At 30.4% G+C, this 12,692-nt stretch overlaps 1 protein-coding gene across 1 annotated transcript; it reads left to right on the top strand.

Moving 5' to 3' along the window:
* The first annotated feature begins 7,294 nt into the window (after window positions 1-7,294).
* Window positions 7,295-10,167, top strand: LOC124934762 (homeobox-leucine zipper protein HDG12-like). Its single transcript, XM_047475268.1, has 9 exons — window positions 7,295-7,372; window positions 7,659-7,850; window positions 7,971-8,423; window positions 8,517-8,621; window positions 8,702-8,914; window positions 8,985-9,177; window positions 9,264-9,532; window positions 9,604-9,693; window positions 9,781-10,167. Exons 1-9 carry the CDS (start codon window positions 7,295-7,297, stop codon window positions 10,165-10,167), a joined length of 1,980 nt encoding a protein of 659 aa, XP_047331224.1.
* The last annotated feature ends 2,525 nt before the right edge of the window (window positions 10,168-12,692 follow it).

The following is a 12,692-nucleotide window of genomic DNA, read 5'->3' as shown; positions in this document are numbered from 1 at the left end:
CGTGAAAAACGTGTTAAACGTGTTAAATGTGTTAAAAATGTGTCAAACGTGTCAAAAACGTAAAAAACATGTGAAACATGTTAACAACGTGTTAAACGTGTTAAAAACGTTTTAAACGTGTTAAAAACATGAAAACGTTTCAAACATGTGAAAACTTGTTAAACATGCCAAAACGTGAAAAACGTGTCAAAAATGTGGTAAACGTGTCAAAAACGTAAAAAAAGTGTTAAATGTGTTAAAAACGTGAAAACATGTTAAACGTGTCAAAAACGTAAAAAAATGTGTTAAATTTGTCAAAAACGTGAAAACATTTTAAACGTGTCAAAAACGTGTTAAATATGTGAAAAACTTGTTAAACGTGCCAAAACGTGTTGAACGTGTCAAAAATATGGTAAACGTGTCAAAAACGTAAAAAAATGTGTTAAATGTGTCAAAAACGTGAAAACGTGTTAAACGTGTCAAAAACGTGTTAAATATGTGAAAAACTTGTTAAAAGTGCCAAAACGTGAAAAACGTGTAAAACGTGTCAAAAATGTGGTAAACGTGTCAAAAACGTAAAAGAAACGTGTTAAATGTGTCAAAAACGTGAAAACGCGTTAAACATATCAAAAACGTAAAAAAACGTGTTAAATGTGTCAAAAACGTGAAAACGTGTTAAACGTGTTAAATATGTGAAAAACTTGTTAAAAGTGCCAAAACATGCAAAATGTGCCAAAATATAAAAAACGTGTTAAACGTGTCAAAAACGTGTTAAACGTGTTAAAAACGTGAAAATCATGTTAAACGTGTCAAAAACGTGTTAAACGTGTCTTAGACGTGAAAAACGTGTTAAATGTGTCAAAAACGTGTTAAACATGTCAAGGACGTGAAAAACGTGTTAAATATGTCAAAACGTGTTAAACGTGACAAAAACGTGTTAAAAACGCGAAAATCATGTTAAACGTGTCAAAACGTGTTAAAAACGTGAAAATCATGTTAAACGTGTCAAAAACGTGTTAAACGTGTCAAAGACGTGAAAAACGTGTTAAATGTGTCAAAAACGTGTTAAACATGTCAAGGACGTAAAAAACGTGTTAAATATGTCAAAACGTGTTAAACGTGACAAAAAACGTGTTAAATGTGCCAAAAACGTGTTAAACGTGTTAAAAACGTGAAAATCATGTTAAACGTGTCAAAAACGTGTTAGACGTGTCAAGGACGTGAAAAACGTGTTAAATGTGTCAAAAACGTGTTAAACGTGTTAAACGTGCCAAAAACGTGTTAAACGTGTCAAAAACGTGTTAAACGTGCCAAAATATGAAAATATATTAAACGTGTAAAAAACGTGTGAAAAACGTGTAAAACATGTTTAATGTGTGAAAACGTGTTAAAATTTCAAAAACATGAAAAACGTGTTAATTTGGAATTACAATTCCGACCTAAAAAGATAGGAATTGAGAACTATCAATTTACACTATATTGAATTCCATTGGAATTCTAATTCCAATTCCAATTCTTAATATTAAAGTGTCTAACAAACATAAGAATTGGAATTGGACCCTCCAATTCCAATTCCAATTCCAATTCCAGGGTTATCAAACACACCCTGAGTGTTTTTGTAGATTTTGATTGGATAAATTTATTAAACGGTAATAAATTACTAAATGGATATTGTGTTAAGCTGGAGATTCTTTGATATATTGTAAAACGAAAAAATAGAATATCATTTCAAGATAAGTGCAGAAGTTAAGTTAAATACAAAGTAGGGTACTGCATTTTTTAATTAAAATGGATACATTACATTTTTTAAGATCTTGGAGAAAATAATTCTCTCAATATGTAGTGTGATAATCAATCTGTTATACACATCATAAAAAATCCAGTGTTTTAAGAAAAAACAAACATTGAGATTGTTTTTCATCTTGTGCGAGTTGAATTCAAGAAAGATTTTGTAATTCCTAAACTACACACCATCTTTTCTTTGTGATAGTAGCATAAAATACCCTAAAATTGATTATAGAGAAATGTGACTTGAAAAAAAGAATAACTTGTAGCATGCATATAACACACTAGTAATAAGGGTGCATGTTCAAGTTGATGAAAGATAGGCAGATAATAAGGAGTGTATTTTGATAAAATAACAAGAAAATTTATATGAGAGTTCTTATTCTTGATAAAAAAAAAGTAAAGTGAATGATCAAGGTTATACTTGTGTGTAACCATTATAAGTATAATGGATGCAATCAATCAAACTCCTTGTTGTTGCGAGGTTTGAATGGCCAACAATATTCATCCAACGATGCCCGAATTCCTGGTGATTTTGATGGATCAAAGTCAATGAATATTCATTGTCAATATCATTCCTAACTCGAACTCTAGTTACTAGTTCTTGGTATACAACTTGGGACAAAAACACAAATATTGACAACTAAAAATGCATTATATAATAGTGCGATTTCATATAAATTTGGAAGATAGTTTAAGTCAAATATAATAGAGATTATATCAAATGGAAACTCCTATTATTTTACATTTGTGATCACAAATTGGTGTCCATGTGATGTTAAAATTTATAGATTTTGCACTACTCCTATCTTGAAAACATTTTCAATAATGATATAATCTCACTATACAATAATATTAGTTTTTCTATATCATATAAAAAATGCAACGCAAGTAATTCTGAAATTTAAAAACATCTGTACTTACAAAGTTATTCACATTGTGAACATGAGATTAAATAGTATTCATTTATAGAAGACTTCCCACAAGATGTGGATGTCATGTTATTTCTTCTTTAATTTCAAAAAAAAAACTCTACAAGGGTCACCAGCACGGTTGCCAATATTATAAGTTAACAAACTCTCACTAATATCGACAATTATTTGTTCACTACTTTAATAAGTAGAATGAGTTTACTGATATTCTAGATCAGTAATAATATGATCTGATTCACTCAAATCGGCATACATATATTGTGGGGTCGGAGATGACCATTATTGATGTCATCAATTGCTATATGAGGATTAATAGACATAAATTTTTAATCAAATCGATGAAGTGCACATAATATTACATAATTGACATTGTATATGAGCAAGACAAATTATTAGAGGTGTCTAATTTCGATTTCGGAAATTTTGATGATTTCCAGATAAATTATTTTATACATTTTAAAACTCATTATTGAACCTATTATTTTTCAGTCTAGTAGCACCTAACCCATCAATGCCATCCACAAAAAGGGTTTTCCCATTAATCCATACACACCCATTATAAGAGGAATTGTGAGAATTCCTGAAGGAGGATGAGAAACATTGTGACTACCTTTTAGAGTTTCATTTGTGACTATTTTCGTTGATAATAATATTCGCAGATTTTTTTGAGTCGTCAGATGAGAAAGTTTGAGATGTTGTTCTTGATTTAAAAGATGTTCGGTGAGATCTTCAATGCTCACAGATTCAACTCGTGTTGTTATAACGACAACAATAAAATCATATTTGGGGCTGAGACCACTGAGAACGTAAGTGAGGAGATCCAAATTAGAGATTTTTTCACCGATAGATGTAAATGAATCGGCAATGGATTTCATAGATTGTAGATAAGCCGTCATGATTTTATTTTCTTTTAAGTTTGAATAAGAAGCCATAACTGAACTAACCTCACCCTAGGTTGAGTTGAAAATATTTTTTCTAGGGTTCACTAGAGACGGAATGAAGTTTTACAAGAATCACCAACAACTTGAGAAAGTATAAGTTTAGTGAGAGTGGAGATAAGTCAACTTATGATGTGTTAGTCATGTTCCTTGTTAGTCATGTTCCTCCTGTAATTCGAATACATGATTCACTATCATGGCTGCAACCGAAGTTCTTATTATTGGAGCAAGTAGAGTTGGGCTTGGGGGCAAGAATGGTTCCTTTGAGATAAGAAAAAAGATGATTATCTTTTAATAATAAATAATTTGAGATCACCAAAGTACAAAGTTTGGTTGATTCAATATCACATAAATAGGCTGGACGAAAGAAAAAGTTAATAAAGAGAAAATTTTGTTCCCAACCATTACTAGGATCGAAAAAGAAGCTATTCAAAAGCTCTAATACTAAACAAAGAAGATAAAATGATAGACAAAGAGAATATTAGAATAAAAATATTTGTATATTTTTATTGATAGACAATAAGTCTATATATATACATAAAATGAGATAATGAAAAGTTTAAGAATATAAAAAGCAATGGAAATATGAAAACTTAAGAATATAAAATATTTAAAATATAAAATATAAAATAATTCACTTTTATAATTTAATTGTTTTGTTTAATACATCTTCTTTTTTTATTTATTCTTTATTCTTACAACTGGATTCTTAGTCTTGAGAATTTTAGGATATGAAATATCCCTTGACGCATGAAAATTAGTATCAAATAATTGTGGAAACAGAAGCAAACAACTCAAGAACACAAACACATGATTTATAGTGGTTCGGTCAAAACAAACATACATTCACTTTGTAAGAAAAAACTTCTAACCTTACTATTAAGAATGATACACAAGTATTACAATGATTCTCTCACACTTAAAGTTCACACACTACTGAACAAAATATACTCTCAAAACAAAGTTTTAACTTTGTGAAGTGTCTAGTTGTACATTTAAATAAGCCTCAATTAGACCAACATCAATATCTTGTCAAAAACTTTGAAATAGTCTCTAAAATATTGTCACCATATATTTTTATTGTATTACTATGACAAAATATTTATTTTTATTTTGTGTTAATCATATTTTATTGTATTTAAGATTATACACACAAAAAAAATATAGTTTTTTTTTAATTTATTTAATATTCTCTTTCTTTATAATAAAGATGATGTATCATTCCTTCTCAACAATGAAAATGTTAATTATTTGATGTATCTTGGTATATGTGGCATGTAATATAAATAATATTATATAAAGTTAATTTATTTTATGATTATATTTTAGAATGAATTAATTTAAATATGAAAACTAGTTCATTTATTCGCAATCGTCACTCGAAATTATATTCACATTGAGTCCATCATAATTTTTCTCGATTCTGCTATGTCAATTTCTAGTCGTTTCGATCTTACTATGGAGCTCAAAGCTCTATCTCTCCTTCGTCGTAACTGTTTTATGTTAATCGTGTCTATGCTATAGAATTACATTATTGGTGGTCATAATCTATTAGTCTAATTCATTCTCCTCATCTCAACCGTTAAATATGCAGCAGGTCAAATTTCTTTCTAATTTGTCAACTCTCATGGCAAAGAAGAAGATTATATATGGAAACTCTTTCTAAAAACTTTGGAGTCAAAATTTGAGTGACTACGAGTTTATTTTCATGTTATTCATTATCACAAGCGTTGGTGTTTATAATGTTTTTGATGTTTTCTTAATGATATTTTAATAATCTGTTATAAATCATATTACAACTTATGTTGAATTATAATCATCACCACTATATATATGAATAATGAAATAAATTGTATTCTTTCAAAATGAAGAAATTATAACAACAAAATGATACGATTTAAAAAAATATATAATATATATGAAGCATGACAACAACAAAAGTTAATAATCTTATATACGAAAATCATAATTAATTATTAAAGAATCAATATTACAAGTAAAGACACGACACGACAAAACATAACAATATGAAAAACACCAAAACCCTAACTCACAATAATAACCGATAAGAAAATGAATGAATATGAATAATGATAACGAAAAAGTTAATAATCTTATAAACGACAAACAATAATCATTAGTGAATCACCCCATAACCCCAAATCAAGATAATAATATTCAACAAAGAAGATATAAAAATGTCCACATACTTTATTCTCAACAAACAATTATACCAATTATACGTGGATTAGTATCAAATATTAAAAAACCCTTGAACAACAATCAACAAAGGTGGTGGAAAGTTTCCTTTCAAGAAAATAAGTTTTTTTTTCTTCGAGAAGATATGCATGCTTATCTCTCATGCACAACTAGACATCTATTTCATTTTTTTTTGGAAAAACATCTATTTCATTTTATTGTCCCATGATCAGTTAATAATATATTTGGTAAGTAATAAATTCAATTAGAATAATTTGTATGACTATTAAATTCAACAATTTGCATCTTATATAAAATATTTTTTTTATCATATCAAATAAAAAATTATAAAAAAATAAAAAGTCTTTCTCCTAAGTTATTTAGACAATCTAAAGAAGATTTAGAAAATAAGAGTAATCCTACTTTTTCACTCGAAATAGATTATATAATCTTTGTATAATTCAATTTTTTAAAACAATGTTGGTTATTATACCTCATAAAAGAATTTATAAAACCAATAAAAAGAAAAATTAAGATTTAATATTTGAAATATTTTAAGCACTTATTTTTCAAATTAATATATACTCAAAATTGTAATAACCCAAAGGAATTAATTTCAACTAGAATTAATTAATTTTATAGATAAATATTATAGTAATTGTTAAAGAGTTTAGGGTGATATTGATTGAAGTATTTTGATATATGAAAAGGTGTATTATTGTCAACTACATGCATTATCTATATCAAATTAATAAATGTCTTTCTTTTTAAAAGTAAATGTCTTTCCTACCTGTAAAATTATAATATTATTTTCTTATCTTTCTTCATTTAAATGGGTCAAACTTACCTTTTCTTTTATCTTTATTTTATTAGTTACAAAGATAATAACAATATATAAAGAGAACAGTGATTTTATCAAAACGTTTAAAATAAGAAAGAAGAATAAGAAAAAAAAAAAGATGAATTCAAACTCAATCGAAGGAGATGTTTCAGAATCTTTAAATAGCGGGAGAGAGTCTGACTTATTTCCGCACCGACCTCAATTTCGTCACACTCCATATCAGATTCAAGTGCTTGAAATGTATGAATATTTATATCTCATATAACTTAGTCTTTTTATTTATTTATTCAAAAAGAAACATGTAATAATATTTTCTCTCCTAGATATGGTTAAACTTTTTTTAAAAGAGAACAAATTTGTCCTAAATTGAATTTAATTTGCTATATCTAGAGCTCTCAATCTTTTATTTTAATAAAAACCTTTTTTTAAGATGATCTATGATATGATAGATCTTAGATTTATATATGTCTATACAATTTATATATTTATTTTTACAATTCATTTTAGAATCATGAGACTTTTACGAGAATACGACAAATTCATCTTTATTGTTTTTTCCAAGTAAATGTATTTAATGAATACTTATTTTTCATGAGTTTTAAATGAAGGTATTTCAACCAATGTCCACATCCAAACGAATTGGATCGTTGCCGAATCGGGCAAGAGCTTGGCCTGACACCAAATCAAGTGAGATTTTGGTATCAGAATAAGAGGACTAATCTCAAGGTACAATGAAATCAATTTTAAGTTATTATATATTTCACTAAATAGTAATTGAATCTTTTTCATTTTAGGAATAATTTTAATTAGTAGTTGGCACATCAATAAATTGTCACACTTTCTTCTATTTAATTTTCATAACTTCAATTAAAATCATAAAAAGAAAATATAAAAGTTCAAAACTTTAGATTGGCTGAGTTGAAGCCAACATCAAACTTCTTCTCATTGTCTGTTTTACAATAATAAGTAAATATTTTTATGCAGGGAAAAAATGAAAAGGAACAAGGATATACTCTCCGAGAGGAGAACGACATGTTAAAAGTTGAGAGTCATTCTTTAAAAGAATTGATTGATGTGTACACGTGCAATGCATGTAAGGTTTTTACTCCGGCTGAACTCGAGAAACTTGCCAATGTAAGACAACTTCAAGCCGAAAACTTGCAATTGAGGCATCAGGTTGTGTTCAATTATTTATTTTCATTTACTATATTGTGTACCTTATTTGTTATTATACCCTAACTTAGATTTTTCAAATGTATTCGTTTATGTAAATTTACAATTGGGCGGCTGAATCAGTACTATGATGAATGTAATTCTACTATGGCCATGGGAATACCTGTCCAGCTAATCCAAGACTTCCTACCACCAATGCAAGTTCCTTCGTTCAATCAATCCAATGGAGGATTTTTAGGAGAATCATCAATGGAACCAATCAATCCCAATTTCAATAGTATGAATACAGTTATGAATCCACAACAAGATTCTGAGACGTGGAGCATGATGCAAACAATTGGGTTGGCTAGGGAGGAAGTAGTGAACCTATTGAATGTAAACGAGCCATATTGGCTAAAAGATATGACTGATGGAAGGTACAACATTCATAGGGATACATATAACGCCAAATTCTTGAACACAAGTGTCCGAGAAAATCGCCATCAAAATGGATTCCATACTCGCATTGAATCGTCGAAAGATGAAGCAATCTTGACAATGAGTGCTTCGAGAGTGGCTGAAATGCTAATGGATTCGGTTAGCCCTATATATATATATATATTTTCTTTATTTAAATCTTATAAAACTTCTATGTTTTACTCTTAGCTTATCTTTTGTTTTTATTCACAGAAAATGAGGGTAGACTATATTTTCCCTACTATCATAACAGAAGCTTTCACAATCAAAGAATATGGAAATCAAACCTCGCCTCGCCAAGTCGGGAGTATAAAACTGGTATAAATATCGGTTATGAATGAAAAAATCACAATATTGAAAAGAAATTGGCTAAAATGGATGTGTTTGCTTGCTTGCAGGTTTTTGAGCAGATGCATTTACTTACCCCATTTGTTACTCCAAGAGATTATTGCTTTGTTCGTTTTTGTGAAAAGGTCACTGAAGGAATGTGGCTAATAGTGGAGGTCTCTCATGACTTTAACGATAGTAGTTTACAATTGAATTCCCCCTCTCGTGCATGGAGGCTTCCTTCTGGCTGTCTAATCAAGGATGTTTCTCACGGAGTCTCTCAGGTAATTAATGAATGAATCCCAAACAAGATTATTTGAAAATTAAATGGTTACCTTTTAATGTTGTTGGTAGGTGACATGGGTGGAACATGTAGAAGTTGAAGACAATGTCCCAATTCATCTGCTTTATAAAGATCTGATCTTTCGTGGATTGGCCTTCAGTGCAGATAGATGGGTTCAAACACTATCAACGTCCTGCCATAGAATGAATTGTCATGATAATATCTTGCAAAACCAATTTGATAGCCCCCTGCAGAAGATGGGAGGTAATATATTATCTCTATCACTTTTCTTTCTTTTTTGAAAAGAAAATAGAAAGAAATATGTTTACATGATATATCTGCATCTTTAGTGCTAGGTGCCATGACGCAAGAAGATAGGAAATGTATAATGAATATAACCAACAAGATGAGGAAGAGATTTTGCGGCAACATGAACATGATAGACAATCTTGAAATGGTTCGACTGAATGACAATGAGGTTTATCTCTCTTTATGCCGAGATCAACAAAATGTTATCCCATCCAGTGGCCTGATTGTGAACGTTGCTACCTCATTTTGGCTTGACGCTCCATGTCAAGTGGTTATCGATTTCTTAAAAAATGTTAACCTAAGAGCTCAGGTATTGGTCATGATCAGCTGTGTTTTGTTTCTACTATGTAATTGAAATATAAATCTGGTTATTATCATTAGTGGGATGCTGTTTGCAATGGAGGAGCCGCGGAAGAGATTGTTTGCATTAGGTTTGGAGATCAACTAGATAATTCTATCTCTATTATCAAGGTAAATGAATATGAGACTAATTAATTACTTTATATTTTCTTTGAATATGAGATGGACTAAACATTGATATTATATTATATATTACAGCCTCATATTGAATCCACAAATAATCTGCTTGTGATCCAAGAGACTCTAGTGGATCCTCTTGGTGCAGTTATAGCTTATGCTCCTATCGATCGTGAAGATTTTATTGAGGAATTATATGGTTCTTGGTCAAAGCCTTTGCTTGTATCTGGTTTTATTATTTCTAAAGACGGAAACCCTGAATGCATGCGGATCAATCATGGAGGAGCTTCGACTTCTAGAAATGTTGCGCCAGCTTTTCCCAATGGTTCTCTCATTACGACAGCTTTCCAAGTTATGTCTTATTCTAAGGACATAAATATGGAATTCATGAACATTGTCACTTCTATTATTTCCACAACCGTGGACCGCATCAAATTAGCTTTCAATTGCCCTAATCCTTCTGTGTGATCCCTGAGGGTGTGCTTTTATATTTATCTATTTTATATTATGTTTTTATAAACTTCTACATTGAGAACATGGATGTTTCATTTTCTATTTTTATTATTATGCAAATTTGAACTTAAATACTTTAAGCATTTTACTTGATGAATTTATTTCATAATATATGCATATTTTAATCACTAGAATAGGATGCGTATTAATTGGGTTGAGTAACTCATTATAGCAAAATAGTATAGTCTAGCTCACATTAATGTCCTAGTCATGTTTCACCCTTCAAAACCACAGCAAGAACCGTCTTTTATTTCCTTTTTTCTCTATCTTAAATCCATCTTCTCTTTCTATTTATTCATAGTTGGTTGCTCAGAACTCCCTCCGTGAGTATTTAATCCGAAATTCAATCATATTAGAATCCAAAATATTAATTCAAATTGAATATTTTGGATTAAATTTAAATCGGATCGGATTAAGTTAGAATCGAATTAAATTATGATTGGATCACGATTATCCAAATTATCTAAATAAATATATTTTTCAATTTATTTTTTTCTTTAAATTAAATTTCACTTCACTTATTTCTATGTAGTTTAGTCAACCAGATTTTTTTTTAGCATTTGATGGACTAATGCGAACCGAATCCAAATTACAAAATTGAATTAACTATTTCGGTTATAATTAAATTCGGATTAAGTTTAATTTGAATTAGATTTGAATAATTCAATTTATTTAAAATAATTTAAATTAAAATTATAGTTTTTTCTTCCTACCTAAGATTTTTCTCTCCTCTAACCAATTTTTTTCACTTCAACTTATTTGTTTCTTCATATATATATATATGTTAGGATCGGGGACGCCCTTGGAGGACCGGGGTGTTTCCGGTTTCAGGAAGGGTGACCGCTTACACAACACACACAACACTTTGGTGATAGTCCGGTTAGAGACTATAACCGTTCTCAGCACTACACAAACTGTCACAGACTCTTGAACTAGGTTCAAGGGCGGAAATGTCTGTTTCAGGTTGAAGCAACGTATGCGACTTTAGATGATGTTTTTAGAAGGAGTCGGTTTTATGGATATGAGTGACCGGTTTTCGGAGTACGATTAATTTGGTTTGAGGTTAGGCTAAGTAAGTAAGTAATGAAAGCAAAAGAAAGAACACGAGACAAGGATTTTTTTATGGATGTTCGGAGCAAACCCTCCTACGTCACCCCTTCTTCTCAGGTTATGAGAAGGATCTCCACTAACTTTTATAGTTACAACAACACTGCCGGTCGAGCCCAACTTCGCTACTCGCCGGTTACACCAACTCACACTTTGATGTAATACAACAACTCAACACAACACGATACAGAAAGCTTCCGGTTTTAGACACACCGGTTTTGGAATGTAGAAGTTTATCTCTCTAACTTAATGCTTTGATGATTTGTTTTTCGTAATCTGTAATTTCACAACTGCGTTCGTAACTTGCATTAAATGAAGACGTTTCGTCTTCCTTTTATAGCTGTGAAGAGCCAACGGTCACTTTTCTTCTCTCTCCTCCGGGTTGGTTGATCATTATCACGCCGGTGCAGAGAGGTAGCTTGCACGCTTCATCTTCCTCAACACCTGGCAGTCATGCATGCAGCTCTAAGCAGAAGATGACATAGTCGGTTTTCAGATTTGGACACGTGTTGGACATCCACCTCGGGTTGTCAACTTCGGATCAATAAAGCATCATTGCTTTCCTCGCATGCTTCCGATCGGATCTGATCTTCTTTTATTCTTTCAAGACACGTTTCTTTCGTCATGGTACGTCACTCTTGAAGTTTGAATCTTCCGGTTTTGTGTCTTGTGCAGTATGATCCGGCTGGTATGTAAGTTTTTGTCTTTGCGGACCGGTCGCTTGAGAAAGTAAAAACCGGTTCCTCTGATCTTTAACTTGATCACTTGAAGCTGGTTTCTTTGAAGTATAGCAGCAACCGGTTTTGATACGCCAACCGGTTCATACAGTTTTGATCTGTATCTGCACATGAAAATTAACAGCTGTTTAGTTCGTCTGGCCGGTTCCAAAAATTAACTTACTTAATTTTTCTATCAATTTCTCCCTTTTTGATTATTTAGAATAAATATTCAAAACTTGTAATGAGTGGCCGGTTCCAAAAATTAACTTACTTAATTTTTCTATCAATTTCTCCCTTCTTGATTATTTAGAATAAATATTCAAAACTTATAATGAGTGGCCGGTTCCAAAAATTAACTTACTTAATTTTTCTATCAATTTCTCCCCTTTTGATTATTTAGAATAAATATTCAAAACTTGTAATGAGTGGGCGGTTCCAAAAATTAACTTACTTAATTTTTCTATCAATTTCTCCCTTTTTGATTATTTAGAATAAATATTCAAAACTTGTAATGAGTGGCCGGTTCCAAAAATTAACTTACTTAATTTTTCTATCAATATAGTATGTATATGTATATACGTATACATATGTATGTATATGTATACGTATATATATTTATACATATGTATAGATACCTATATGTACATAGGTACA

This window comes from Impatiens glandulifera, chromosome 4, assembly GCF_907164915.1.
Source record: "Impatiens glandulifera chromosome 4, dImpGla2.1, whole genome shotgun sequence".
In the NCBI taxonomy this organism is placed as follows: Eukaryota; Viridiplantae; Streptophyta; class Magnoliopsida; order Ericales; family Balsaminaceae; genus Impatiens; species Impatiens glandulifera.
Note: the sequence above shows the minus strand (reverse complement) of the source record. Positions and strands in the feature narration are given on the sequence as shown.